This window comes from Ursus maritimus, unplaced genomic scaffold (assembly GCF_017311325.1).
Source record: "Ursus maritimus isolate PB19 unplaced genomic scaffold, ASM1731132v1 scaffold_29, whole genome shotgun sequence".
In the NCBI taxonomy this organism is placed as follows: Eukaryota; Metazoa; Chordata; class Mammalia; order Carnivora; family Ursidae; genus Ursus; species Ursus maritimus.
This window is the reverse complement of record NW_024425452.1, coordinates 6,736,407-6,763,713: the sequence shown is the minus strand read 5'-3', so window position 1 is coordinate 6,763,713 and position 27,307 is coordinate 6,736,407. Positions and strand designations below refer to the sequence as shown.

At 41.1% G+C, this 27,307-nt stretch overlaps 1 protein-coding gene and 1 non-coding gene across 2 annotated transcripts; one reads left to right on the top strand and one right to left on the bottom strand.

Annotated features, from left to right (window-relative positions):
* Window positions 1-27,307, bottom strand: OPN5 (opsin 5). The gene is made up of 6 exons (XM_008691820.1): window positions 27,178-27,307; window positions 23,126-23,245; window positions 19,417-19,587; window positions 15,331-15,665; window positions 3,880-4,121; window positions 1-64 (listed from the first exon to the last, which is right to left on the bottom strand). Exons 1-6 carry the CDS (start codon window positions 27,305-27,307, stop codon window positions 1-3), a joined length of 1,062 nt encoding a protein of 353 aa, XP_008690042.1.
* Window positions 5,281-5,387, top strand: LOC121105727. The gene has a single exon (XR_005838378.1). It is a non-coding gene; the product is annotated as a U6 spliceosomal RNA (small nuclear RNA).

Below are 27,307 nucleotides of genomic sequence, written 5' to 3'. Positions count from 1 at the left end.
TCATACCTCTTGATGGATTTCCAGCACAGCAGAAGACTTCCTGACTGTGGTTACAGTGTGCAGCCTAGACACAGGAGAAGGGAACATAACTTAACATATATATATACACACACATACTCATCCTGTGTATAAATATCATAGCAGTCGTGTCTACCGAGAAGGTTATACGTACAAGACTTGAATTAGAAGAGAAGGAAAATGATAATTCACTTAAAAATATTCGAAGTCAAGAAATCCCTTGAATGGAGCTTTCCAAAAACAAACCACTTGGTCATGGTACATTTCCTGTGCCCCAGTGAGTTTCCCATCCTCAGAACAAAATTCATTGCCTCCCTATAGACCTACCAGTCAGTTGGGCCTTGTGACTTACCTACAAAGAGTGTTCTTTGGAAGGACAGCATTCAAACTAAGGTAGTCAGGGGAGGTTTATTAGAATGTCAATGCCAGAATTTAGGGCTTTGTTTTCTGTTCTTTATCTTTACTAAAATACCAGGAATGTAAAATGCCTCGGTCCTTCACTATGTACCCCCAGGATCATTTGATCATTTATATTGCATGTAAAATTGGCCTGGCACCTGAAATCTGGTTCCTCTGTCACCCATTGGTCTCTGTATAGGTCGAGGGAGAGGTCTCTAACTACATGAGCTGCACTGCTAATGTTTTTCTTTCCCAGGCTCTGGTCCACTGGCTTTCAACAATGGCTGGGTATGAGAACCATCTGAGAGAGTTAATCAATGAAACAAACCAATGAAGCTTGGGCCCAAATCCAGACCAACTGAGGCCAAATCTCTGCAAGTGGGGTCTAGGCAGCAGTTTTTCAAAGTTCCCTAGTTGCCTCTAATCCACAGCCAGGGTGGAGAAGCACCATTTATGAAATATGGGAGATTACATCTGGACACCCAGATGGGATGAATGATAGCATTTCAAGACGGCCTCTTGGCCATATTTTTTGCTGTAGTTCATCAGCTTTTACCAAAATCTCAGGGGACTCATTTTAGGGAGGAAAATGTGTTAACTTTTAATGAACTGTAAAAACTACTCAAAATTTATTTCCACAATCTCATATTCAACACATTAGGTTTTTTATTTGAACGCAGAATATTTCCCAAGAGTGCCTTCCATTATAAGCAAACTCATTTCAGAGCTCAGAAGAGGAAAAAACAAGGATCTCAATTAATCGAGTTTAATTTGATTGAATTGTTCTAGCAGTGCATCAACCACTCTGGACTGGCTTCAGACCACTTCATGTCATTCTATCAGCCTCAATATTACACTTTCTTAGCTCCTTAATAACAACAAAGATAAACAACAACAAAAAAATGTTTTTTTGCTTCTTTAGAAAGTTCTCTGAAACAGAGCCTTCCAAAAATCAGGAACTCATCACACCTCTTCAGTGTTTCTTTTCTGAAGATGTTCCAAACTTGAAAACCCAAGGGTTCCTTTCTGCCTTAGCGCTAGCTACTGCTTGCCAGCTTTTTCCACTGAAACCTTCAAGACTCTGGAGGAAGGAAATAGCACTTGTCTTCCTCCAGCAAAGCAATGGTTGTATTTCGTAGAAATGGCTAATAGGAACAGGTGAACGGAACTGATTCTTGCCTGGCTGGCTTCTCAAAAGGTCTGTGGCCCCAAGTCACTGCCTTCCTCATAAATTTCTCTCTTTTCATTATTGAGCATTGAATATTTATGTGCTGCTCACACTTGAGAGCTAATGTACAGAACACAGAATCAGTCCAAGGCAAAATTACGAGGTAGGTGAAATGCGCCTTCAGCCATTCCCGTCAAATTCCCATCATCTCTGTCAGAGGAAGAAATGCCCATTATTTTCTCCCGAAACTGCTCTGTTAAAAATACTCTCTCTAACCTGCTTTCATAATAAAGTATTAATAGTTGATACGGGCAAAGTGTTATTACTGCCAAAATAGATGCATTTTAACGTTTGAATTTATTCAATTCAACAGAAAAAGTATTAATCACCAACAATGTGAAAGAAAAAAACCCACTAACACTTGGTACCTGGCCCTTTCCAAACACACATTTGGTTAATTCTTACAGTTGCAAAGATGGGTGTTGCAATCAGCTCATCCCCATTCTAGGCGCTAAGTAGTTCATTTTCCCGAAGATACAGAAAAATCAACCAAGCGTTGGTGTTCTATCTCCACATTGTGTATTTCTTCCCCTGTACCACAACAACAATGACAATACTGCTTTTTCTTTGTGCCTTTTTATTAATTCTTTTCACTTGATCCTGTACCCTACACGGTGAGGAACCTAAAGGTCAAAAGATTTGTCACTTGCTCAAGCATAGTGAAAGAACAAGATAAAGACCCACATCTTCTCTAGCTAGTTCTACCTTTCCTTCCTCTTCTGTTTCCTACTTAATCAAGAACAATAGTACTGAAAAATAACTCGACATCCAGTGAGTAAGAAATCAGAGAACTTGGACCTTCTTAACACCCCTCACCTCAGACCATGCACTCAGGTGTCTGATCCGCATTTCACCACTAGCCGTGGCCCTGAGCGGACACAGAGCCCACACATCATCCTCAACTCCTTACTCACCCTGAGCCTTTAAGAAAAATGGTGCGGGTACTGGGTGTTTACCCCAAAGATACAGACGTAGTAAAGAGAAGGGCCATATGCACCCCAATGTTCATAGCAGCATTGTCCACAATAGCTAAATCGTGGAAGGAGCCGAGATGCCCTTCGACAGATGACTGGATTAAGAAGTTGTGGTCCATATATACAATGGAATATTACTCAGCTATCAGAAAGAACGAGTTCTCAACATTTGCTGCAACATGGACGGCACTGGAGGAGATAATGCTAAGTGAAATAAGTCAAGCAGAGAAAGACAATTATATGATTTCTCTCATCTATGGAACATAAGAACTAGGATGATCAGTAGGGGAAGAAAGGGATAAAGAAAGGGGGGGTAATCAGAAGGGGGAATGAAGCATGAGAGACTATGGACTATGAGAAACAAACTGAGGGCCTCAGAGGGGAGGGCGGTGGGGGAATGGGATAGACCGGTGATGGGTAGTAAGGAGGGCACGTATTGCATGGTGCACTGGGTGTTATACACAACTAATGAATCATCGAGCCTTACATCGGAAACCGGGGATGTACTGTATGGTGACTAACATAATATAATAAAAAAATCATAAAAAAATAAATAAATACATAAAGAAAGAAAGAAAGAAAAATGGTGCGGGGTCCCCAAACTCACTTGTTCATTTTATAGCAGAAATAGTGTAGACTGTTTGGAAACCCAATAGGCCTGAACTTAAATCTCTGCTCTGCTACTTCCTGGTTGTGTAAGCACAGGCAGCTCACTTAACATGAACCCCACTTGCACCTCCCATTTCCTTATCTGACAAAGGGAAGGTACAATAGGGGCTCTTTGTGAAAATAACATCGAGAACCTGACAGAGAGGAAAAACGTCACCTCCCTTCTCTCCTTCCTTTGCCTGCCCAAATCCAATACTCATAGCTAATGGGAGAAACATCCGAAACAGGAGAATCTTTTCTGTCGTGAGCACTTAATTTTGGATCGATGCCATGTGGAACCGTACTCTTGGAGTAAAATGGATTTGGTCCCAGATAAGGAAGAGTGAGAAATAGTGGTCGCTCTCATGGACATAGCTTCCTATCTTAGTTGCTCTGCAATCAAATATGGAATTCCTTTTCTCATTATCTACCCATGACATCCAACCCAACATATCTGATGACTTGATCTCAGGAATTTTGAGGAACAGAAAATCCTCTTTAGACTATTCCTAAGTGGTGAGCTCTAACCCTAAGAAGACAGCATATCAGAGTGGCTTGAACCCCACAGGATTCTGAAACAGTATCACTCATTTCTGGCTTCTGAAATTTTACCTGAAGTCTTCCAAGGATTTCTTCTTAGTTGCTTTCAAACCACCAGTCTGGCAACAGGCAAATTTGTAATCAATGACCTGGTAAATGATGGGGTTGTACATTGCTGCTGATTTTGCAAGCAGAGTTGGCACCACAGAGAGTTGTATAGGGATGGAGTCTGGCCTTCCAAAAGCTGACCACACGGAGACCACCGCGTAAGGAATCCAGGCAATCAGGAAGCCAGCGCAAATCAACATCGCTACCTGGTGAGGGAAAGCAATAGAACAGAGTCAAGACACCTGGTGAAAATGATGGGGTGGGGGGGAGCAGTAGCCCATTTACACCCAAGAAAGTCTATTATTTGTCCATTTACCTTGCCTGTAGGAGACATTTCCTATGGACTTCAGAGATGTTCATCCAGAAGAAGTTGTTGCAATGCCTTATTCCAGTTACCATATCCTACCCATTCTTTTTTTTTCTTTTTTTTCTTTTTTTTTTCCATCCTACCCATTCTTCACTCCAGAATTTGAATGTACCAAAAGACCCAAAGTTTCACCCTATAAAAGCTGTCAGATTTTACATTGCATAAGAAACGACGCTAAGAAGACATCCGTGCTCCTGAAATTTCCAGACTTCTCAACGCACATTGATGGAGAACATGTCCCATCATGTCTGGAGCTAGATGGAAAATTTGTTCGCCTTGAAGAAATTTTAAATCACTCTTATTTGCCCCAGGAAACAGAAACTCTGTGCTCGTTGGAAATTTTAATATGAATCTTCTTCAGAGATTTCTATTAAGTGTTCTTCTTTTGGTTCATTTTTTCAAGTATGAGGCTTGGACAGTGGAAATTCACTAGATATAAAGTAAGACAGAATCACTGAGTTTTAACTAAAGTGACACAGTGGCAGAAAGCAAGACTTTTCCAGAAAGCACTTTTCTCTCTCACAAAATTATAATTACCTTAGGAGCCTCTTAACTTTCAGATCAAAGAATAATTAGAGGGTTTTAACCACCCTCACTGGTTTCTCCCCATCTGCAACCCAGTCTCTCTACAAAGGTAGCCCTAATTAACGCCCTGTAACTGCATACCTGACCCTACAGATTGTCTCGCTTGAATCCAACAATCCATTTTTAGCAAGTGCTTGGTGCCAGACACAATGCTAAGTGCTGCTGGGGACACCAGCACACCTTAGTGCCCAGCTGTAGCTCTCTGGAGTACAAACAATGACAGCACAAGGAAGAAGAAGATTTAAGTACCAGCGGAGAAGGACCAGATTACATGGCACGGGGCAAAGTCAGAACGGTGTCCCGAGGGACATGGTGTATAACCCGCACGTTCGCAAGTTGAAATAAAGGAATAGTAGTAAGATCAGCGTGAGCAAAGGCACAGGTATGTGTGAGGTTTGCACAGAAACTAGCAAGTGCTCGCTTCAGCAGCACATTCTCCAAAACCGGAACGACACAGAGAAGATGAGCACGGCCCCTGTGCAAGGATGACACGCAAATTCGTGAAGCGCTCCACATTTTTGAAAAAAAAGAAAAGAAACTAGCAAGCAATTTACTTTGGCTTATGAGATGAGGCTAGAAAGAAAGATAATATCCATGTATTCAGGGTTTTGTAGAACTTATGACTGGGCTTGTACTTAATTCCATATGCTTTGAGGCATGAGTAGGTTTCCGAGCAGGAGACTTAACGAGAGCTGTGTTTAGGAAGATTTTCCTGTAAAATGAAATGGCACAGGAAGAAACTGGAGGTAGAAAAATCGTTGTTTTTTCATTCAATCAACAAGCATTACAGAGCATCTCCTATATGTTTTTTGTCGAGGATAAAGCAATGAACAAAGAAGACACAATCCCTGGCCACAAAGAATTTCCACTTTTAACAGGTTTGTTTAGGCAACAGTCTAAACAAGAAATGAAAGGACCCTTCCATTGAGTACTGACACTGGGAAATGAAGTCCAAGCTTTGGTGTTTATTTTAGACATGAGCCATTTCAAGTCCTAGTTAAGAGAGAGTGTACTAACTTTGAAATATCTTTACATGATTATCTACTATTTTTCTATAAGATAAATACTGAAACGATATTCAAATTAGCACTCTGTGTAGTGGACATCTACTTTTGCAAATCCCCCCTATGTCTTTCATTTCCTCGGAAACTTCAGCATCACCAGCATCCCTCCTACCCCTAGGCTGTTGTATGGAGCCGGCATCCCATGACCCAAGACTGAGCGGAGGACTGCATGCCCCTAGCTGCAAGAGCAAGAACAGGGATGGGCCCATGACTAGAAAGAGCATCATGAGACCCATCTTTGTGGTTTTATAAGGGATTTGTAGGAAAAGTGGAGCTTCCTTTTATCTCTGCATACCCCCCAAACCCAGCAAAGCTGAAAAGATGGAGCTCTCGGAGGCAGGCACCACTTCCTCTTCCCCCATCCTCTTCCTTAAGAAGGAAAAGAACAGTGTTCTCCGCATGAGGGTCATGACAAGCTAGTGTCGAGGATCGAGGATGAGGAAGGAGACCCAAAATGTTTTACCAGTAATAGTTAAAGCAACAATATTTATGCATGCTTTTTGTTGTAGAGGTGGCTAAGTTCTTTCATAACGAAGTCATTTGTGCACAGGTGCATTTCAATAGGCTTCCATAAGGACAGAGCTGTTGTATGCAGGGAATGGTCCCTAGCCCTATTTGACCTGCGGAACAGCCTGTCAGTAGGGTGTTTGCCCTGAGAACCCCATATCTGTGGGCCGTGTCAAGAAAGAAGCCTGGAAAATCTACCATGTGTCTCAGGTTATAAAATGCCAGCCTAAGAAGGTCAAGGCTCATCTCTAAAAATTAACGGCAGCTGAGACACACCTCGGTTATATCCATTTCACTCCATTTTACAAATAGAGTCTAAATCTCAAAGAGGTGAATGAGGTGAGCCCAGACCTCCTTCGAGTCCTGCCGCCCTGTGTCAGGGTCCTGCAGCCTCGCTTTAGGGGTCTGCGCCAAAATTCTCACCTACGCTTAACAGTTACCAACCAGACCCAGATCACATATGCAATCCTCCTGCTTGCTTGCTTGCTTTTCCGCCTCTCTGCAGAGGGTTACGCAGGAGAAATTGTATTGCATTTGGTCTGTGTGACTTTTGTTTGTAAATGGAATGGATGTCTCAAGGCTCAAAGTGAGGGTCTTTTTTCTAAATCCCCAAATAAACAATAACTGTATAAATAAAACTTGCTTTAGCAGATGTCTGGGAACTTAACATAGCTCCATCCTTTCTCTTTGGTGACTCATTTGATGATTTCACAGTATCTCAAAAGCTGTTTTCTATGTTGCTGTCAAAGCCATTGACAAAAAATAGATTAGCACTTAGTCCATAATATTTTCTACATTTTACATATTTTCTACTTTTGCGAGAGTGTGCCATGGGGAGAGGGAGGACTGCAAACATTTGCATTACGTTATCCTTTTTAAGAGGACATCGGAGAATTAACCATGCTGTAGTTTTTAAACACATAGTGAATGAATCATCGTGCTTTTTCTGATTAGGATAAAACTAAGTGCCTTAAATTGAATGACTAGAAATCAAGTTTAGAGCAGAAAGAAGGAGAAAAGCCTAGATCTAAAAGCACTGCAGAATATTACTCATGCGTTTAAAAAGTTAACATGAGACCCATTTATTTTTTATAATCTTCTCCTGTTAAAATATACTCCACCGCACATTAAAGCATTCAATATTAAAGACATTTTAAGATAAAGTCCATAAAAGTTACAAAACTTGCATGTTACACTCATTTTCCCAGTGCTTTCTACTCAAAGTGGAATGTGTTTAATCTTTCATCAGTCTGTTCTTTCCTCATTTCTGAGTGTGTCCTCATTTTCGTTTTCCAAAATTTCTATTTTAGATCTCCTTAAACCGGTTCTAGCACGGACACCTGTACCTGTCAACTTTTGCTAAGTTGTTTATTTTTTAATCGCTTCACTTGTATCACTGCCTTCTGGTTTACTGGAAAAGCAGGAAAACTTCAATTCTTAAATTAGGCAATTTTTGTGGGAGGAAATTCACAGAATATGTGTTTTGCTTCTGCACAAGAATCACACATCTGCAACCCAGTTCACTTTAAATATAGCTTGCTGCAGAGGACTAAGGGGTATCTGTGTGTTCCAGCTACAGTTCAAGCTGGCCTTAATTTAAGTGTCCCATAGGCAATATCGTCCATAACTGATCAATTCTAGTGAATTGATCAATTACAGCAGTAATAGAACAATGAGATTGAAAGTAAATTTTCCAAATTACATAAAGCTCTGTCTTTGGGCCCAGTTCCTCTGAACCATTCCAGCAGATATGGTTTCCAAGAAGTGAAGTCCTGCCCTCTCTCTGTGCTGAGACAGTGCGGAGTAGTGTAAATAGCATGGGTGGAGATACTTGGGTTTGGATTCCAACTGTGGTTCAACTCCACTGACCAGTGTGAGTGAGACAGAACCCCTGATTCTCTAAGAGCTGGCATTTCAGTTCCTTACACCAGACTCCTTTGCTCAAATATGAGTAGGCCTTCAGCCAATATTTGAAGCTGTGTGCTACCTTGAATAATGAAATGGATGAGAGAGGACAGGAATTGATATAGAAGTGAACCTTCCAAGGAGAGCCAACAAAATGGAATAAATTCCCCACCAAAAACAAGATTGACCACATCACAGAACCAGCTAGACTATTGAAAACAAGGATACTGCAGTGGCTGGAATGAGACAAGTTCACAAGAAGCAAGATCACTACATGTGGGCATTGAGAAAATGGCAGGGGAGCATACAGTTGACCAGAACATAGGGATAATAAGATTTGGTTTTCCGATCTTGAGTCTAGCTGGCAAGCGTATGGATTTGCTCCCAACTAATCAAAAAAAATAACAATGATCATGATATAAAAAGATGGTAATGTAAGAGTAAAAGCCAGTGATGAGGCCACTACCCCCCACACATGGGCATCCTGCCATTGAGTGACAGTACCAATGACAAGAAGGAAGGGGGGCAACTTAGCTACCGTGACCTACCTCTGTTGGCCCTCAGTTCCTAATATGTATAAAAATAAGGGTGATATTTAGCTTTCACACCACCTTTGAAGAAATAAAGTAATTCGACAACTCTAAGCATGTCTAATTTGAGTTTCTTCCTTCCTTCTATTTTATCAATAGAATGACAACTAAGTCCAACAGTCCCAGACCTTTACCATGCACTTAGAAAGAAAAGAATTCTGAGAGCTTTGCTGTGTCTAGCATCATGTGAGACCTGGGGGTGATCCAAGTAGAAAATATTAATTTGGACTTGAAAAAAAAAAAAAAAAGATCTAGGAGAAGGAGGGGTCTGCACTTCCCCACTGCAATTTTCTCCAAATCTTAAAATACCACTCCTCCATAAACAAGCAAAAGCTGTGATTGAAAGGAGAGGATGTAAATTAGATCGTGTCACTCTGTACATCTGTGTTGTGGGGTTTGGGTCTAAAACCGAACACAGCATTCCCCAATGAGGCAATGGCTGGCTTAAAGAACAGGATATACAAATCTCTAAGTATTTGGCTCAAGAAAACAAGGGAGACTTCACTGTTCATTAAATTGAACCAAGCCTTTAAGGTGAGGAAAGTGCTACTCAGTGGAGAAATATACTCAGGTGGAGAGACCAGGTGGTTTTAGGAGTAAGAGCTGATGCCATCAACCCTTAAACAACCCAACCAACCTAGCCATTTTTATACAACCTGAGAGTTTTAGAAGGTAACTTAGACAGCATTTAGTTCCCTTCTCCCACCTCCTTTCACAGATGAGAAAACCAAGGCCCAGCAAGGTGAAGTGGTTTGTCCAAGGTGAATCAGTCAAGATTCTGAGTTGCAAGCAACAGAAATTGACTTCAGCCAAGTGGGACAGAAAAGTAATGGGTTGGTTAGGACAGAGCATCATTGGGAACGCTGGACTCAGGACTGAGGCCATGCAGACAGAAATGACACCCAAACTGATGTCCCAAACCAGCTCCGATGCAGTGGTTTCTGACATCTCCGTGTCCCAGTGCTGGTATCACTAGATCCTGAAACAGACTGGATGGAGCCTCTGGTGGGAGCCGTACTCCATCTGCATGAGAATCTTGGAAAGTCAATGATGGTCCTTCTGTATCTTTTAAATTAGGAGTCAGCCTTTGCTCAGACATGTTGCTCCTCCCCTCCACTTCCCAAGACTCAAAATGTTGGAAATTCTTCAACACAGAAATTCCAAACACAGAAAGGGGTTCAGCCACTGGCAGCCAAAATAACTAACAAATGTCAGCTATGTAAGACTCTCAGGGGGCTAATGGCAAAACTGGAATTGACCCCTAATTTGAAATTCTTTCCTTCAACAAATATCTCTATTTTATTTATATTTATTTATATATTTATTTATTTATATTTAATTTATATTAATATAATATAATTATATATTATACAGTTTATATCATATTATATTATAATGTTTACTGTATCATGTTTGAGACATTGTGTTATGTCCTAGGGACATAAATGAACAAAATGATATGGCTGTCACTCCACAGGCCTTACTCTTCAATGCTAAAGCCAGACATTGGGCAACTAATCACAAAAATAAGTATGTAATTTTAAATTAATTATAAATTATGATCAGTTCTAAGAAGAAAATGTAAAGACGGCATTGCCACATGGTAATAGGAAGGTCTGAATTCAATTTGGGGAATGCTTTTCTGGGAAGTGGCATTTAAGCTAAGAACACTTATGAGGAACCAGAGGAAATGAATTAATTGGTTTAAAAAATAAAAAGCAGGGGTGCCTGGGTGGCACAGCGGTTAAGCGTCTGCCTTCGGCTCAGGGCGTGATCCCGGCGTTATGGGATCGAGCCCCACATCAGGCTCCTCCACTGTGAGCCTGCTTCTTCCTCTCCCACTCTCCCTGCTGTGTTCCCTCTCTCGCTGGCTGTCTCTATCTCTGTTAAATAAATACATAAAATCTTTAAAAATAAAAAATAAAAAATAAAAAAATAAAAAAATAAAAAATAAAAAGCAATGCAGTTCAGCTTTCCCACAAACTGCCCTTAGAGTCCTCCCAGGGGGTTCTCTGAATATGAGCCTTCAATGATAAATAGACTGCAGAAGCAATCAGAGAGAGGAATCATGTGAGGAAAGCAGAGATTTGCATTCATGATTTTTGAAGACTTCACGATCAATGTGAAAGAACAAAGCAAAACAAAATGCCTGTCAGTTATGAAAAGGACAGAGGAACTGGAGCCAGCGGTCAAGGGACCACTTAACGCTCATCAAGGTACTTAGATTAACTTAATCTATTCAATTATGTATCCATTACAGCAATCTTGATTAAGCATCTAGTAGGCACCAGGCAGTGAGGCTCAGAAGCAAACAGGATGTGTAACACTTGAGTTCACCTACCTACTACTTGCGAAGAAGAAAGACAAAAGTGTGGCTCAATAAATTGAATGTGTCAACTGCTCTGATGGCCTATTGCAGGGGGACTTAAACTAGCCAGGGGCAATCAGGAAGGCTTTCTGGTAGAAATAAAGGAAATTAAGAGAAATCCAGATGCCCAAAGGATCTAGACACTACTTATACACCTGGAACTCATAGATAATCTATTTGTGCTGAATGAGTAAGTATTAAGTACTAATCCATACAGCATAATAATATTTGGAAAAATTAGTCTATGCTTCTGGTATTTTCTTCCTGTGACTCCACCGCCCCCCTCATTAAAGCAGAAACAAGAGTGTTCACTGCATTGTGTGAAGATTTTTTCAAGCAGAAATACCCAAAGAAGTAAAACATTCATTTCTCAGCTTGCGAGTTTTAAAATAGAAATTTGAAACTTATAGGAGAGAAAATACTTGAGAGAAAGGGGGTTTGAGTATGCAAAAAAATGACTTTGAGTACCCACAGTCAGGAACTTGAAGGACCAGAGGCATTAATCTCACTAACTAGGAACAGTTTTAGAGGAATGCACATGATTACAGGTTTCCCACCTAAGAGTGGGAAAGGGTCTACAGCTCAAAGGTGAGGGAGGACATCAGAGGAGCTCGTAACTGACCTTGAGAAACTGTCCTGATGCTATTCCACAGAGCTGAGCACAAGGGGCCAGGGATGGTGTTGGGGGAGTAAGAGCCCCTTAATGCATTTGGGGATCTCAGAGCCAAAAAGTTGTGCTTTGCTTCCCAGGGTCCCAGCCAAGCTCTCAACATGCACATGATGAGTTCCAGTCAAAGGACAGAGAAGTAACTGGAATTGCTGATGAACTTGAAGAGGGCTTCTAGTTGGAACAAAAAGGACGCAAAGTGACCCATGACAACCGATGACTGAGACCAGAAAGAAATTTAAATATGTCAGCAATACCAGGGGCAATAAATGACAATAATCACGACCAGGAGCCCCCACCCAGTGACACCATGGAATTATAAAAGCCTCCCTAGAATTTATACCTAGCCCTGGGAGGAAGAGGAAGACCCCCAATTCAACTGAATTGATCCTGGTTGTTTAATATTAAGTTTGTTTTACAAAGTCAAATGCAGGCATGAAAATGAGATGATACTGAGTCATAGAAATATAAAGAGAGCTTTTGTTTGCGTATTTGCTTTTATTTCTTGGGCTTTTTTTGAACACTTCTGTTGGCAATCTGTGAAGTTTCAGCCTGGTACAAAAGTCTAACAAAGCCATCATTCTTAAAAAATTAATTCAAGGGAAATTACAAAGCAAAGAGACATTTGTAGGTGGGATGTCACTTTTCAGGTGGATAAACCAGACTGGCAAAATGCAGGCCCAGATAATGACCCAGCTGGACACCATGAGAGTACCCAGAAAAGTAAATGATTTTGACACCAGAATCCAAGGAGGTGGTCTGTAAGTAATAAGCTTTTAGACCAGGCTCTTCTGAAAGATCAGAAGTACCAAGGGAATAAGCAAACCACCAATCCTGAGAGGTAGTTGAATGGAGAAAAAGCTTCCTAAGACCAAGAAAAGGTCCAGTGTGAGGTTGTTTTTGCTTATTTTTACTCAGTAGAAAAAAAAAATCAACATCAAAATTAAATGGTAATTGAAAACATTTTAAGTTTAGCAGAGAAGATGCCAAAATAGAGAGTTGTGTTTATCAATGTGCATTGAATTTTGATCTATGTTTTTTGCATAAGTGTTAATAATTAGAAGCATTTTGTATTCGGGTTATTTTAATATGTTTTATATATACGAATGAGGTATAGACATATTGTATAATATAACATATATTAGGCCAGATAGGTATTACATATAATGTCATTTAGTATATGTCAGAAGAAGATATGTATAAAATAAAATCATACATATAGATGCCTACACTTTTCATTTAATATCTCTTCGGTTAATCTGGGCTGGGTGAGTCTGGCTATTTGATCTATACAGTCCAGTCCAGGTCAAGGAGACTGATAACCACACACTAAATTAAATGGTGTCTGCCAAGTTTCACCTCATATGCGTAACGAGCTTCAGAATCACTCACTAAACAAATCATCCAGAATACACAAAGAACCAGATGTTAGGGTATTTATAAAAGCAACTGTGGTTTGACTTAGCAATTCAACTAACAGGAAAGCAGATGATGAATAACAGACTCAGAGAAACTGGAGAAGGACCTCACGGGAAAGGATCATCAAGACCTTGCTCATCAAGACCACGAAATGTGTTGAGGTCAACACCATTGGAGGGTGGCAAGAAGAGACAGGAAGGCATATGACATCTCAGCAGCTTTTTGGCATGCCAAACTGCAGGACTACAAGGTAAGCTCAAATCCTCCTACCAGTGTGATGGATATCACGTCGTTTCCCTGGACATACTTCCATAAAGCATTGAGAAGGAAAATTTTTATTATTGTTGCACTCACCCTGTTCCTAGAACAGTACTTGGTTCTGAGTAGGGTTTGGGCTAAACGTAATCCAAATTTAACCTGGATTCATTCATTCATTTAGATTCATTTAAATCTAAATGAATATTTTTTTTAAATATTCATAGCATATCTTTTTAAAGTCACAGATAAGAGCTAAAGGGAGAGCTGGAAATGAACTTAGTTCATGACCTTGGATTTTATGGAAATATTTTTTTCTATTTTACAGCCAGCGATAAGATAAAAAGCAGATTGTGATTTCGGATCCTGTGTTTTTGTCCAGGTATAACTGCTCTATTATTAGATTATGAGTATAGATTTAGAGCAATGAAAATTGTGGAGCTTTCTTTTACTCAGCATGTAGAGTTTAAGAAGTAAAGGTTAACTGGAACCATCAAGAATCTGTAGCTCACACTGTACAGCCAAGAGATCCTTGTACCATCTCAAAACGTCTGCAATGTGAGGAGAGGAATATTACTAGAATGAAGGCCCTGACTTACTAGAAGTGCTCTCAGGTCTGGAGGGAACTGTTACTATAGGTCCTGAGACAAGTGGTCTCCAAAGTTGGCTCTGAGGACATGTGAAGATGATTGATTGGGATACCAGAAGAACTCCAATCTACATTTTTTTTTTATCTTTAAAAGTAAAATAGAAGTGAGGGCGTGCTAATGTTAATATACAGTTTGATGGTATTAGCTGCATGTCATTTATATTGAGGTATGTGCTGGAAAATACTTTTTTCAATATAAGGGTAAGACAGGACAAAAGTGGGAAGACCACCGCCTTATACTGTCCCCGAATACCTAAAAGTTACAAGAGAATGAAGGAATTGCAGTTTCTTTAACACCTTCTGTGCACCAAATGACAGAATAACATGCTTTTATCTCATTGAATCTCCACCACAATCCAATAAGATAGATGTGACTATTCTTGTTGTACAAGTGAGAAGACAGAGACTCAAAGAAGTTTAGTATCTAGCTCCAGACCACAAACCTGGCAAGTGTTGGTGATGGGATGAGAACCCTAGTCTATTCTCAAATCGTGTGTTCCTTTCCTCACATTACAGTATCTAAGGAGATCTCAACTCTGAAACTGGCATTTCCCAAGGGACTCGACCCTGCAGCAAGTGCTCTTGTATTAAGTTTCCCATAGGATAGTAGATGTGGTAAGCTCTTACTCTGTAAATAACGTGAGATGGCAAAAGGTCCCTAATCACACCCACCAAAGTCCATACAAAACAGTACAGATACTGTGAGGCATTTTATGATGCATAAAAGTTATTATTATGATGACTTAAATAATTTTTGAGAACCAAGAATATCTCATTCAGTCGAGAGCATAAGCTCCCAGTACATCCACCACACAAATTTAGTAGATATCAGAAGTGTGTGTGTGTGTGTAAATGAGAGAGCGAGACAGAAACAAGGAAAAGAAATACTACAAAGGTTTAGATAAATACTAGCGAAGTTCAGAAGTACATAAAGAATAGAGAATCTCAGTTCTCCCAGTCCCCCACATTCCCCATCCTCTTTGCCCTATGAAGTTTTCACTGATTAGAAAACCCCTCTGTAAATTATTGCTGTAGTTACCTTGGTCAGTTTCATCTCAAGCACATGGCTGCTGTGGATCCGACTGTCAAAATGAGCTACTTCTTTAGAGGAGGACTTCACCTTGGCAATGATCTTCACATAGGAGAACACAATCACAGCCGTTGGGAGCAAGAGACAGAAGAAGAGGATGTTCAGGATGAAAATCTGGCCGCCCACGGAGGCCTGGGCCAGCCACCAGTCCAGCGTGCACGAGGTTCCGAAGGGCTCAGGCGCGTAGTCCCCCAGACCGACCAAAGGCATGGTGGTCCAGAAGGAAGCATAGGCCCAGATGAATGCCAGGCAGATGTAGGCGTGCTTTCTTTTCAGCCAAACCCCTGGAGGTAGAAGAAAAGCATTACCAGGATGTATTCTGCCCTACACCCAAGTACCTCCCCTCGATATGTCAAATTCCACATCCAAAGAGTTATTCCATTGGATTCTGGGAGAAGTGGTCAGATAATTGAACTCTGAGGGAGAGTGGAGTGAAGGGAGAAAAGTTCCAGAGCGTGGGCCTTTTTCCAAGCGAATAAAATCAGAAGTGCTTTCCCAGGGAAGGTTTCCATAGGCACGCAGGCGCCTTGGGAGGGGTAAGTGACAAAAGCTGAGGAAAGGGGACAGTAGAGAGATGAGAGGATGCCAAAGACAGTGAAGAAAAGATCTTAAGAAAGCATCCAGAATGACCTTTGAGATCCTATCCAACGTGGGGCCAGTTGGTAGAATAGAAGGACAAAGCCCCCAAAAGCATGTATTAATGGTGTACCCAAGGTAGACCCCTTTGGGGAAGGTAAGAACTGATCACACGTTGTTTGTGCCTTTAAATACACTTCTCCCTAAAAGCTTTCATGTCTCTCATCTCATTCACCTTCCTAAGCACTTGTCGGTGGGGGTCGGTGGGCCACGACCATGACTGCGTGCTGAGACGTTAAAGTGGCTGACCCTGCTTCAAGCAGCAGGTTTTGAATCTTCCAACGTGACCAACACAGCAGTCACGCTCGCGCGGCCATAGCAAGAGAAGTAGAGAATCTAGGCAGGTTGCATCGTGTTCTGTAAAAGTAATTCTGTGAAAATACTTTCAGGAAAACAAAAAACGAGCTCTACGTTTTTCAGAACTAGTTTCCATCGACCACAAGAGAATTCCAAGAAGAACTGGTGTAGTCATCTAAGGAAAGCTCTGGAGCACTAGTGATCACTTTCCAAAGTTCACCATAACCACCAAAGACAGGGCAGCTTGATCTAGGGCTGCAGCCTACTCGTGAAATTACCTCCACACCCCACTTATCACCTCAAAGAGAAAGGGCCCCAGAAGCGAATCCTTACTGCCTTGATTTTGGAGTAGCAGAGAAAAAATACCAGAACACAGTCAACAAAGGCCAAATGATCTCTTCAACACGGACCCAAGGCCTGCTTCTGCTCAGAGCCATATGCCGTCCGGGAAGTCAATAGGGCCTAATTCTTCTTGTTTCTAGTGTTTGACCCTCTTCATGTGCCCTTTCTAGATGCCCATGTTCTTATCAGTAAAATGGAGGAAATAAGAATACATCGCTTACAGGTTTTGATAAGGGTTCAATGAAATAATGCAAGGCCTGATATGCGAACTACAAAGGACTACATTAACACCAATTTTTACTCCTGTGTTTGTCTCAGCACTAACAAGATATATAAAAGATTGTATCTATACTCTATCGTCTCTTTTTTTTCCAAATACGTGGCATTTTGTATCATAAAATTCAGATTTCTAAAGCCCAACGAGAGAGAGGTAACAATCATGTAGCCACAATATATGTCAGCTCCTGATTATCCATTATAATGGATAAAACATTGGCACGGATAATCACATATATTTAGGGACATGTGCATATGCATACGTATAAGCATTTATGGTTAGGGTTACTTTGCGAGGTGTTGTATACTTACATTCGAGTATGGTGAAAGGCTGTCAAGTACAGGAGGGAGTAGATTAGTAGATTGGTTCTGTGTTGCTCCAGAAGTCAGAACTAGGACCAATGGGTGGAGGTTACTGGGAGGCAGTTTTGTCTCAATATAAGGAATAACATTGTAACAATGAGAGCAGACCAATCAGAGAATGGGCTGCCTTGTGCAGTAGTAAGCTCCCCGTCACTGGTCACTGGAATTATTCGAGAAGAGGCCAAGTGGCTGTCTGTCAGGGATGCCTTAAAACAGTTTATCACATTAATGGGAAAAAGGTCTCCATGTTCCCAAGTGGTCTTCTAATTCCAACATTTTAAGACACTGTGTAGAGGGTTTAATCATGAGTCAAATCAAATGGCGAAACCATTCTACTGGGGCTCAATCCTAAGAGAAGCTGGAAAAATATATACGTTTCCCACATGGAGCGATGCCCTGAAATGACTCTGGAGGTGGGCAGTATCACCTCTTTCATGGACACCAAGCCTAAATTGAAAAATATTTAAAAAGCAGAGACATCGAGGTATCTCAAATATCCCCAGGAAGTTGAAATTCTGCCTTCTCATCTATAAAGTCTAGAAGTATATTTACAATCTACTGGATATGACCAAAAATAGTTTATAGAAAGTATGGGACTCTGAAATCATCCAGAATATACATAATTAAATATTTTTAAATTACTGGAAATTCTGGTTTAAGTTATTTCTATTGGAAGTGTTAAGCTGTTTAGAAAAAGAGATGCAAATAAAAAAAAAAATGAGTGCTAATTTGTGAAGATAATGGTCCATGACCTTACCCTCCCCTGCATGGTTTCCTTGGAGTCTGGGACTATAAACTTTTAAAATATAAAGGAAAAAGGATGCCTGGGTGGCTCAGTCGGTTGAGCATCTGCCTTCAGCTCAGGTCATGATCCCGGGGTTCTGGGATCGAGCCCTGCATCGGGCTCCTGCTTCTCCCTCTCCCTCTGCAGCTCCCTCTCAGCTCATGCTTGCTCTCTCTCAAATAAATAAATGGAATCTTTAAAAAAAAAAAAAAATGCTTTAAAATATAAAGGAAAGTTCTACCACATTGAGAGTATCAGGTTGACTTGATCCTTTCCACTTCAGTTTCCAGGCCATCCTCCGTCTCCATGGTCACAACTGTTCTGATTGACAGATTAACAAACAGAGCAGCTTTTTCCAGAGGGAGCCAATACTATTCCCCAGTTGCACCTGGTTCTCAGTATTAAACATGAGGGTCCAAATGCTTCTCTTCGAGATTCAGTAAGTTTCCAGAACCCCAAGAAGCAAAAGTAATAAAAACTTATTTCTAACATGTTGCATGGTCTCATTATTTAAAAAAAAAAAATCTTGAGACTCTGAAAACTTTACTGTAGCTGGCTCTCCCCTCATCAATGCTTATAGTCACTCATCTTTGTACCTAAAATACCACAAAAAAGAGTGTGGAGTGATATTTCTGCGTGTGCCCTTTCCTGCCGGCACGGCTGCGCGGCTCTCTAACTTGGAGCTGAACTTGTTGGAATTCCTCATCTCTGAAATCACAGGGAACCTGAGTCCTAAAGAAGGATCAGAGGGGCGCCTGGGCGGCACAGCAGTTAAGCGTCTGCCTTCGGCTCAGGGCGTGATCCCGGCGTTGTGGGATCGAGCCCCACATCGGGCTCCTCCGCTATGAGCCTGCTTCTTCCTCTCCCACTCCCCCTGCTTGTGTTCCCTCTCTCGCTGGCTGTCTCTATCTCTGTCGAATAAATAAATAAAATCTTTAAAAAAAAAAAGGATCAGAAACATCTTTCTTATAATTACACTTACCGTGTGGGCAACCAGCTAAAACATCTCGGACCTACCATCCTCTCAATGCATTTTATGTCTTTGTTTGCATGGCAAAACATGGTAGAAGCTTACACAGATTATACAAGGAAATGATGCTTGCCAAAACATTGTAGCCAAACAGCAGACATTCCTATAGAAGTAGTATTAAGAGAAACCTACATTGACACAGGCTCAAATCGTTAAACTCACGTTAGAACAAAATAGGCTCTAAATAAAGATACTCCTGGTCTCTTAGGTTATTAGTAATCTTTGTTCATCACCTATCGGTGCAATATTCACAGTCTGACAATCCACTAGTTTTGACTATCAGGGAATGAGAAGCCTTCGTACTTACCATACGATAAATAGCAGATTTTCAGATATCGATCCAGGCTGACAGCAGTCATGGTGATGAGACTTCCACAGCCAAAGAAAAATCCAGCCCATCCATACCAGCGGCAGCCAATCCAGCCAAACACCCAGCGGTGACAGAAGCAAGAGATGATCGTGAACGGTTTGCCTACAACTAGAGCGCCAAGCAATTTGTCAAGGGAAATTCCCTCCAGTTAAAAGTACCCACCTGCCTCAACTCACTGTGGAGTTATATTCTATTCAGACAAGAGATAGCTATTTTAGTTAATGTTAGGTTCAATCTGTTTACAACCAGACCCAGACTTCTAGGATTTAAACTGCTCCTCAAAACAGTAAAACAAGATGAAATCAGAGAGGGAGACAAATCATAAGAGACCCTTAATCATAAGAAACAAATTGAGGGCTGCTGGAGGGAAAAGGAAGTGAGGGGTAGGGGATGGGGTAACGGGGTCATGGGCATTAAGGTGGGCATGTGATGTGATGAGCACTGGGGGTTATAGAAGACTGATGAATCACGGACCTCTACCTCTGCAACCAATAATACATTATATGTTAATGAACTGAATTTAAATGTAAAAATATTAAATTGCAAAAAATAATAATAAACAATAAAAAATAGACTCTTCCTCAGGCTCTGTTAGTGGTTTGTGTTTTTTACTTTCTAGAAAGCATTCTTCTACTTTAATTCACATCCTGCACCCTTCGTATTCAGCTATTATATTCAATCTTCACCCTCCCAGAAGAGAAGGTGCTGAGGAAGCTCTCCACGACCTCCATGTGATCGATCGATTGATCGATCTACCTATCATAAGTTTCCTTAAACTTATCGTTTTAGGAAAACCGAGTAACTGATACTCACAGGTGCCAACCCTGCCCCATCCCTCCCAGGTGTGTCCCTTCTTCGGTAGACAGAGGTACGCCCAAGTTCCTGTTAGTGTACTCAGTTAACACATATTTCTTAAGTGGCTTCTGTAAGTCCGACACACATCTCCTCTAGTTTGTCTAGTTGTCTAGGTAGCTAGTTTCACACTCCATCTTGCTGCACTGTGCACCCCCCCCCCCAATTAGGGCTTCCTAATGCCAGTGGTCTAGCCCGATTGTCAGTGAGGAAACTGAGTGTAAAAGAACTGTTTCTTATTCAGCAAATAATTAGTCAGTGCCTCTTATGTAACAATCACAGAGCGAGGTGACAGAGGACAAAGTGGTGGAGGTCGAGCCTGACAAATGTATTTCATAGTAGGGAGGGCAGATAAGAGAAATACACAATTTGTAATATAAGATATGATACGATGGAATGATAGTCATTAGTGCTGAGGGGGGAAAATGAAGCAGAAGGACATGGAAATTGTTGTTTTATATAAGGGGATCAGGGATGACCTCTGAGAATGTGACATTTAGGGAGATGTCTAAATCACTGGTAGAGATCGCAAGCAAATGTCTAGAGGGGAAATATTCTGGACAGAAGAGACACAAACTCAAAGCTTGAGCTAAGTGTCAGCTGGGTGGGTGCTAAAAGCAGCAAGAGACAAGTGAAAGGGACTCGGATGGAGTGAAATTAGTGTCTGTCGTGCCTGGGACTATTTTAAGCTTCCTTCTGGAGTGGAGCCTTTGGTAAACCTTTGGAACTTCATCTAGAATGCCTCTCTCTTCTTCACTTAATAGAATAGTTCTGAACCCGGCTGCACACTAAAATCACTGGGAATGTTGTTTTGTTTTGTTCTGCTTTTATTTTACTTTAAATATCAATTTCCAGGACTCTAACCTCCAGAAAGTCTGATTTGTCTGGAGCAAGCTCAGGCATGAATATATTTCAATATACTTTTTTTTTTTTTAGCTTACCAGGTGATTCTAATACTTATACACAATTGCAAGCCACAGGTATATAAACCACAAGTAGTAGTTATATAGATGAAATACACCTGGTCTCTACTATGCACTTCAAGGTGCTTATAATGGAAGATATTTGACCAAGAAAAAAAAAAAAAAAGACAAAAATTTTTAAGGTTTATTGGAATGGGAAATGCAATAGAGATCTCAAAGTTGAAAAATGATCTGGGTTCATCAGAAAAGCTATCACGTGGAAGAAAATGCTTTCTTGCTGAATTACTCTGAAGACATAGGCAGAGTAATGAGGTGGTTTGTGCAATTCGCGAGCAGATTTGCTTGGTGGAAAGCATGTTCAATGTATCTGACCAATTCAGGACGTTTTTATTCAGGCTTAGTCTAATCCAGCCTTAAACATGAACCTGGTATTATTCGCTGTTGAAGGATGTGGATGAAATGGCAGGTTTCATTGGAGCATTTTATGTTCAGAATCGGGGAGAGAGCCGTCTGGGCTCAGCCAGGAGAGGTGACCCGGAAAGTTATCATTCGTGTTGCGACACCGCCATCGTATGGCCATTACTAAAATTGCAGTCATCTTGCAACCCTAGCAAATTGCCTGGGGTTCCTTTCAGCTATTTTCATCCGAGGGGACACAATCTGCTTCTCTTCATATGCATGTGCATTTCCGATAAGAGCTCATGATATTTAAGCCTGTCCATACTGAGTAAAGCCTTCCCAAGTAACGAAGACCACGCAGACTCTCAAGGGCAACATATCTGCTGGTGATAAATAGTGACTCAATAGGTAGAGGCTTATTATCGAGCCTTGTTTTTGGAGAAGAAACAAATATCAGAAAACATTTTAAAAGGGCCATTTTAGACAGAAAACTGCTAAAAAGTTTCCAGTGGAAAGAGGAGTTGCTGTGTGCTGTTCACACTCCGTTTTCCCAATCCTAGAAACTTAAGACCATACTCCACACAGCAGAATTTGGGATCCAAAAGCATGTTTGAGTGCATCCAGGCAACCCTAGATGAACGCAGAGGGAGGCTACTTATCCAAAATCATTTATATTTATAAAAATGAATTACAGTTAAAGAGAAATTTTATTCCAATTCTTCCTTGGCTGGGTTATCAGAGAAGCCAAAGAAGCAAGAAATAAACCAGTGGTTTCCGCACTAACTTACCTGATAATACCAACTTTAAATATCCTGATGCCCAGGTTACATTCTCAACCGATGCGATAAAAATTTCTGGGTATAAAACCCCACCGTGAAGTTTTTTGCTTTTCTGTTGTTGTTTTGTTTTGTTAAGTTCCCCTTAGTGGCTTTTTTGTGCATGCAAGTCTGAGAACGACTGACCTAGAGGCTTCCTACGTTTGCAATCGGTCCCGAAGCCGCACTTCAATGGACCAGCAGGTCAGCTCTCCTGTCTTCCTATACTCACCTCTCAGACTGTCTTTGCCCATCGCCCATGATTTAAGCTTCAAGAACTAGCCCCCTGGTATTTATTTTAACAGAGTCCCCGTAAGGGTGGCAGGGTTGTAGAGGAGCTCAAGATAGTGTTCTGTAAGTTTCTGTCTTCTCAATCATTAAGCCAGTACAATTTGCCGTGTAGCATTAGAAGGTATCATGCTCATTCAAAATTGTCTCCTTAGCATCTAACATGCTCAGAGCACAGAAAGGACTCAACAAATGTTAAATGGATGAGCTCCTTGGCCTGAAGACACTCCATTGACTTACCACAACCTCTGTAAAGATGATTGGTGAAGGGAGGAGCGAGAGGAGGTGGGGGAGGGGTGATCTCTGAGCCAATGAGGTCTTTAGAATGGGGCACAGCTCAAACCCCCAAAGAAGAAACGGTTGTGTTACCTGAAATGCCCAGATCACAGATTGCTAAATTGATAGTCATTATTTCCGCAGGTCTCAGCTTCTTCTTTCGTCTAGAAGACATATAAAGGACATACCCATTTCCAAATGTGGACAGAATCCCTACAAAGAAAAATATAAATTCCCATCGTCAGCAGTAGGATTTGGAGTTCACTCAAATATGAAACACTTCTCAATTTCAAAAATGGACACCATAGGTTTAGAGGGTAGTGAGAGGACTCTAAATAAAAATCTAAATTAAGAAGATGAAGTAAAAAGCATGAGTTGCGAGTGACAGGCGAGGGATGGGTTGCCTCCAAAGGGATAGGAGTCAGGGATTATAAGACTGAACTTACCCAGAAAAAGGAACTGCTAACTTCCCAGTGAAGCTCAGGAGGGGGTGGGAATCCCCATGGTCAGTTCTTGTACTGGCCCCCAGGATGGAGTATTTCCTCCGCCATTTTTACCGAGTATCGGCTCTATAGAACGCCCTCCCTCTAAGAAGTAGGGTTAACCCCTGGGCTCTTGGTAAATTCTGAAGCTGAAGTGACCCCAACCAGACAAGGTGCTTTCACTCTCACTGTGGACTGTTGAAGGAGCACCAGCTTCAGGACAGGCAGAGGCCAGCGTGGGCTGGCATAACCCCCTGCAAGGAAAGGGTCAGCTCCTGGAGACACATCCCAGGACTTTTTGCCTCCTGAGGACACACGGACGCTGGGTGTCTGCAGCAACTACTGGACTAGGTATTAAGGGGAAGTAGGTGACAGTGGATAATATGGGCTCACCCCTCCCACCAAAGGGAGAGAAAGTGACCCTCAGCCCACCAACCTGCCAATAATGGTATAAATGTGTGCCCACTTTTTTAATATCCTTTTATTAATGACTAATTGGCTTTGGCATGACAATGATACTGTTCAAAAGTTCTTACAAACCCAGTTTAAATCCAAAAAGACCCAATCCCTACTGACTTTATTTAAGAAAAGAATACACCTACTTCCATAGCTTAACATGTAGAGTAGATTTCCTCAGGAATTCTTGCTTCATAGTGTAGCTGTGTATAAATGAGAATCTGGTACAGCTGCCTTTAGTAGTAAGGAATAAGGAGAGTATTAACAGGAGAAACCCAGATTTTTCTATTTTAATTTCTACTTCTCCACCACAATTCATTTTGGGGGCAAGGAAAGAAATGTGTGTTTCAGCTGATGGTATGAAACCACCAGGAACGAACTGCATTGTGCTCCTAGGAAATTATGAATCCCTGGAGTCAGTGCTGCCTAATGGTCTGTTAAAACCTCTTTAGCTTTCTTAAGACAGAAGAGGAAAAAATAGAAGAGATTACGGAGTTCTAGAGCAAGCCAACTAAAATGAAACCTGTGTCTCATTCAAGGAAACCAGCTAGGCAAGGCACACTGGGAAATTAATGTGAAAACATGGCTTGAAGAATTTTAAACAAATGCCTTCTACTTTGTATCCAGGAAGATTAAAAACAATAAGCATACATATGTAATTGATACACAAAGCTCCTTCAAACACCCTTCGTCTTTCTACTTCTCTTTTGAGAATTTGATTTGCTTGCTTTTCCTTTCTTAAATTATCTTTACTAGTGTTTCATAAGGCTTTACCCAGTGCCCAAAGCATTATCCAAAAAATAGTCAACTCTCAATGAGGTGCATGTAGATGATTCCCACTGGCAATCTTATCTGTAGGGGATTATCAAGAGAATGCAAATATTTTTGATGATAGTTAAAGGAAAACAAAATTAAGAAGCTAAAGGCTAAAGGCAGGAGTGGGGGTGGTGGGGGGACATTTTTTGATTATCAAAATCCTGAATCTTTCTAGGAATACAAAACGATGAAATCTCATATATAGACTGTTAATAAACCAAGTAATCTATAGTAAAGGAGTCGAAGGGTGGAAATGGGTCTCTAAATTTATTTCTCCTCTATTCCAAACTCAGATTTATCTTTTCAACTTCCAGTTTCCCCTAAGACTTCCAGTATTTAACAAAACTCACCAAGAATGTCATTCCACTCTGGTCCCTTAAAAAAATATCTGGACATATCCCCATACCTATCCTAGGCGGGGTAAAAACCAGACATAGCACCAAGTCCAAGACTGGGTCTAGATGAATCCAAATCCCTCCAAATGACCCTGGCCTTATCCTGAATGAAGACATCCTGAAACAGATGTCTTTGGCTCCATGCCCAGCTCCCTGAGTCACCTGATGTTCCCTTTGTTTGGGGACTCTTTTCGGACCTGTCTTCCTAGCTTCACCTCAGCATGCCCATTTGAATCTAACTGTGGATCTCCCTTCCACCCCCACATACAACAAGGGAGAAATTTTCCTGATTCCCCCACGCATCCAGCTTGTTGCCTCTCTTCCTGAGATCTTCTATACCAGGGCGGGAAATGGACTGTGATTCCTCTCCCTCTTTTGTTTATCTGGAGTGCTACTTTTTAACTCAATTCTTGCAATTGATTGAGACAAATTCAATTTATAAGATGTCAGTTTTTCCACCTTTTCTGATCATTGAAAGTACTTATGTTAAATGAAAATGCCATGTGGGTTTTACTACCAGATAGTCCCTGTGCAGAAACAGAATTTGCCCATTTGGTTCGCTGCTGTATTCCCAGAAACGTAAACAGTGGCAGAGAATGAGCACTCAATATACACTTGTGTTTGAAAGGACACGAGGGTCCATTTATAAGAAATAGAATTTAAATCGGTGTGATAATTGCTAATAATAAAGCCAAGGACCCAGGGAATCCCTTTGCAGTGGAATTTCTGATTCAATCTCATCGATTCCTTTTGCCTCAAGCACTGACCATAGAGGTGTCTCCAGACTTTTCTAATGAGTTTGCTAATTTCAGGAGGTTAAATGAAATTCTTAGCCCGTAATAAATAGATGAGAAAGAGGGAAGGAAGGAGAGAGAAAAGGAGAAAGAAAGAGAGGGAGAGAGGGAGAGAGAGAAAGCTTGACCCAAATCTGAAAAGATTAAAGGCAGAAACACCTAAAGACGTAACCCACCTGTGCACTGGTTACCCAAATTTAAAACAACAGCTTTAAATTTAAGAAGTTTTGTGATCGAATTCTGAGCACCTAGACTAATGCTGTCCAATAGAAATACAATGTAAATACCAGAAATGTGAGCCTATGTATTTCAATTTTTTTCTGGTAGCCACATTAAACAAAGTAAAAATATCACTAAATTCATTTTAATAATATATCTAGCCTAATATAGGCAAAACGTTATGGATTTGACATGTAGTCAAATTGTTTCAGTTAGTCATGAACCGTTTCACATTATTTTCACTAGTGCTAAGTCTTCAGTGTCTCGAGTATATTCACACTGCCCCACATCTTCTGGACGAGACGCCGTTCAAGCGCTCAGCAGCCACACGTGGCTATGGCATTGGGTAGCGTAGTCTGGACGCAGGTGCACCGTGTTCTGGATGATGCACAAGACTTTTTGACCCTGGGCTGACTCCCATTTTATTGCCAATACATTTTTTCAACTCTCACCAAAGTCACACCGTGATGTCATCACAGAGCATCTCTACTGTCGATGCAGTAAACTTAGTGTGTCCGTTGTGACCACAGCCTGGGGACGGTTTCCCCAGCTGTGACCAGAGGAGGCTGAACTAGGTCATTTCTAAAGTCCATTCTGGGCCTATCATCTTACCATTCTATGAAAAGCATTTTTCTTAAAGTAAAAGCACTCTATTTAAATAAGATATCATTATCATTAATTTTGTTATTCAGAAGGCAAACCTACTCCTGAAGCAATCCAAATAGTCTCAGGATAAATGATTTCGCTGTAAAACGTCTTTGATTATCGAGGGAATAGCCATCAATAATAATAAAGATAACCCGAGTCATTGCTATGAAACATCCACTGAAACCCGCTATGCCACCCCACCTTCTACCTTCCTCCCGCTCTCCACCTCTTGTCAAAATAGCTATATAAGAATGTGAATCCTTGTGCAAAATCAACATACTAGCCTGTGAATTTTCTAAATGCAGCCTTTGCACAGAAAAATTAAGGAAGCTCACCAATTATTGTTAAGTAAAAGCCAGCCACTAGATCCGCTTCCCAGGAAAGTTTGGAAGCAAAGGGGTCCCCTTCTCGCAGGTAGTGTGGCAGGTGCTCTTCCTGGGGCGGGGCAGTGTGGTTTAGCGCCAT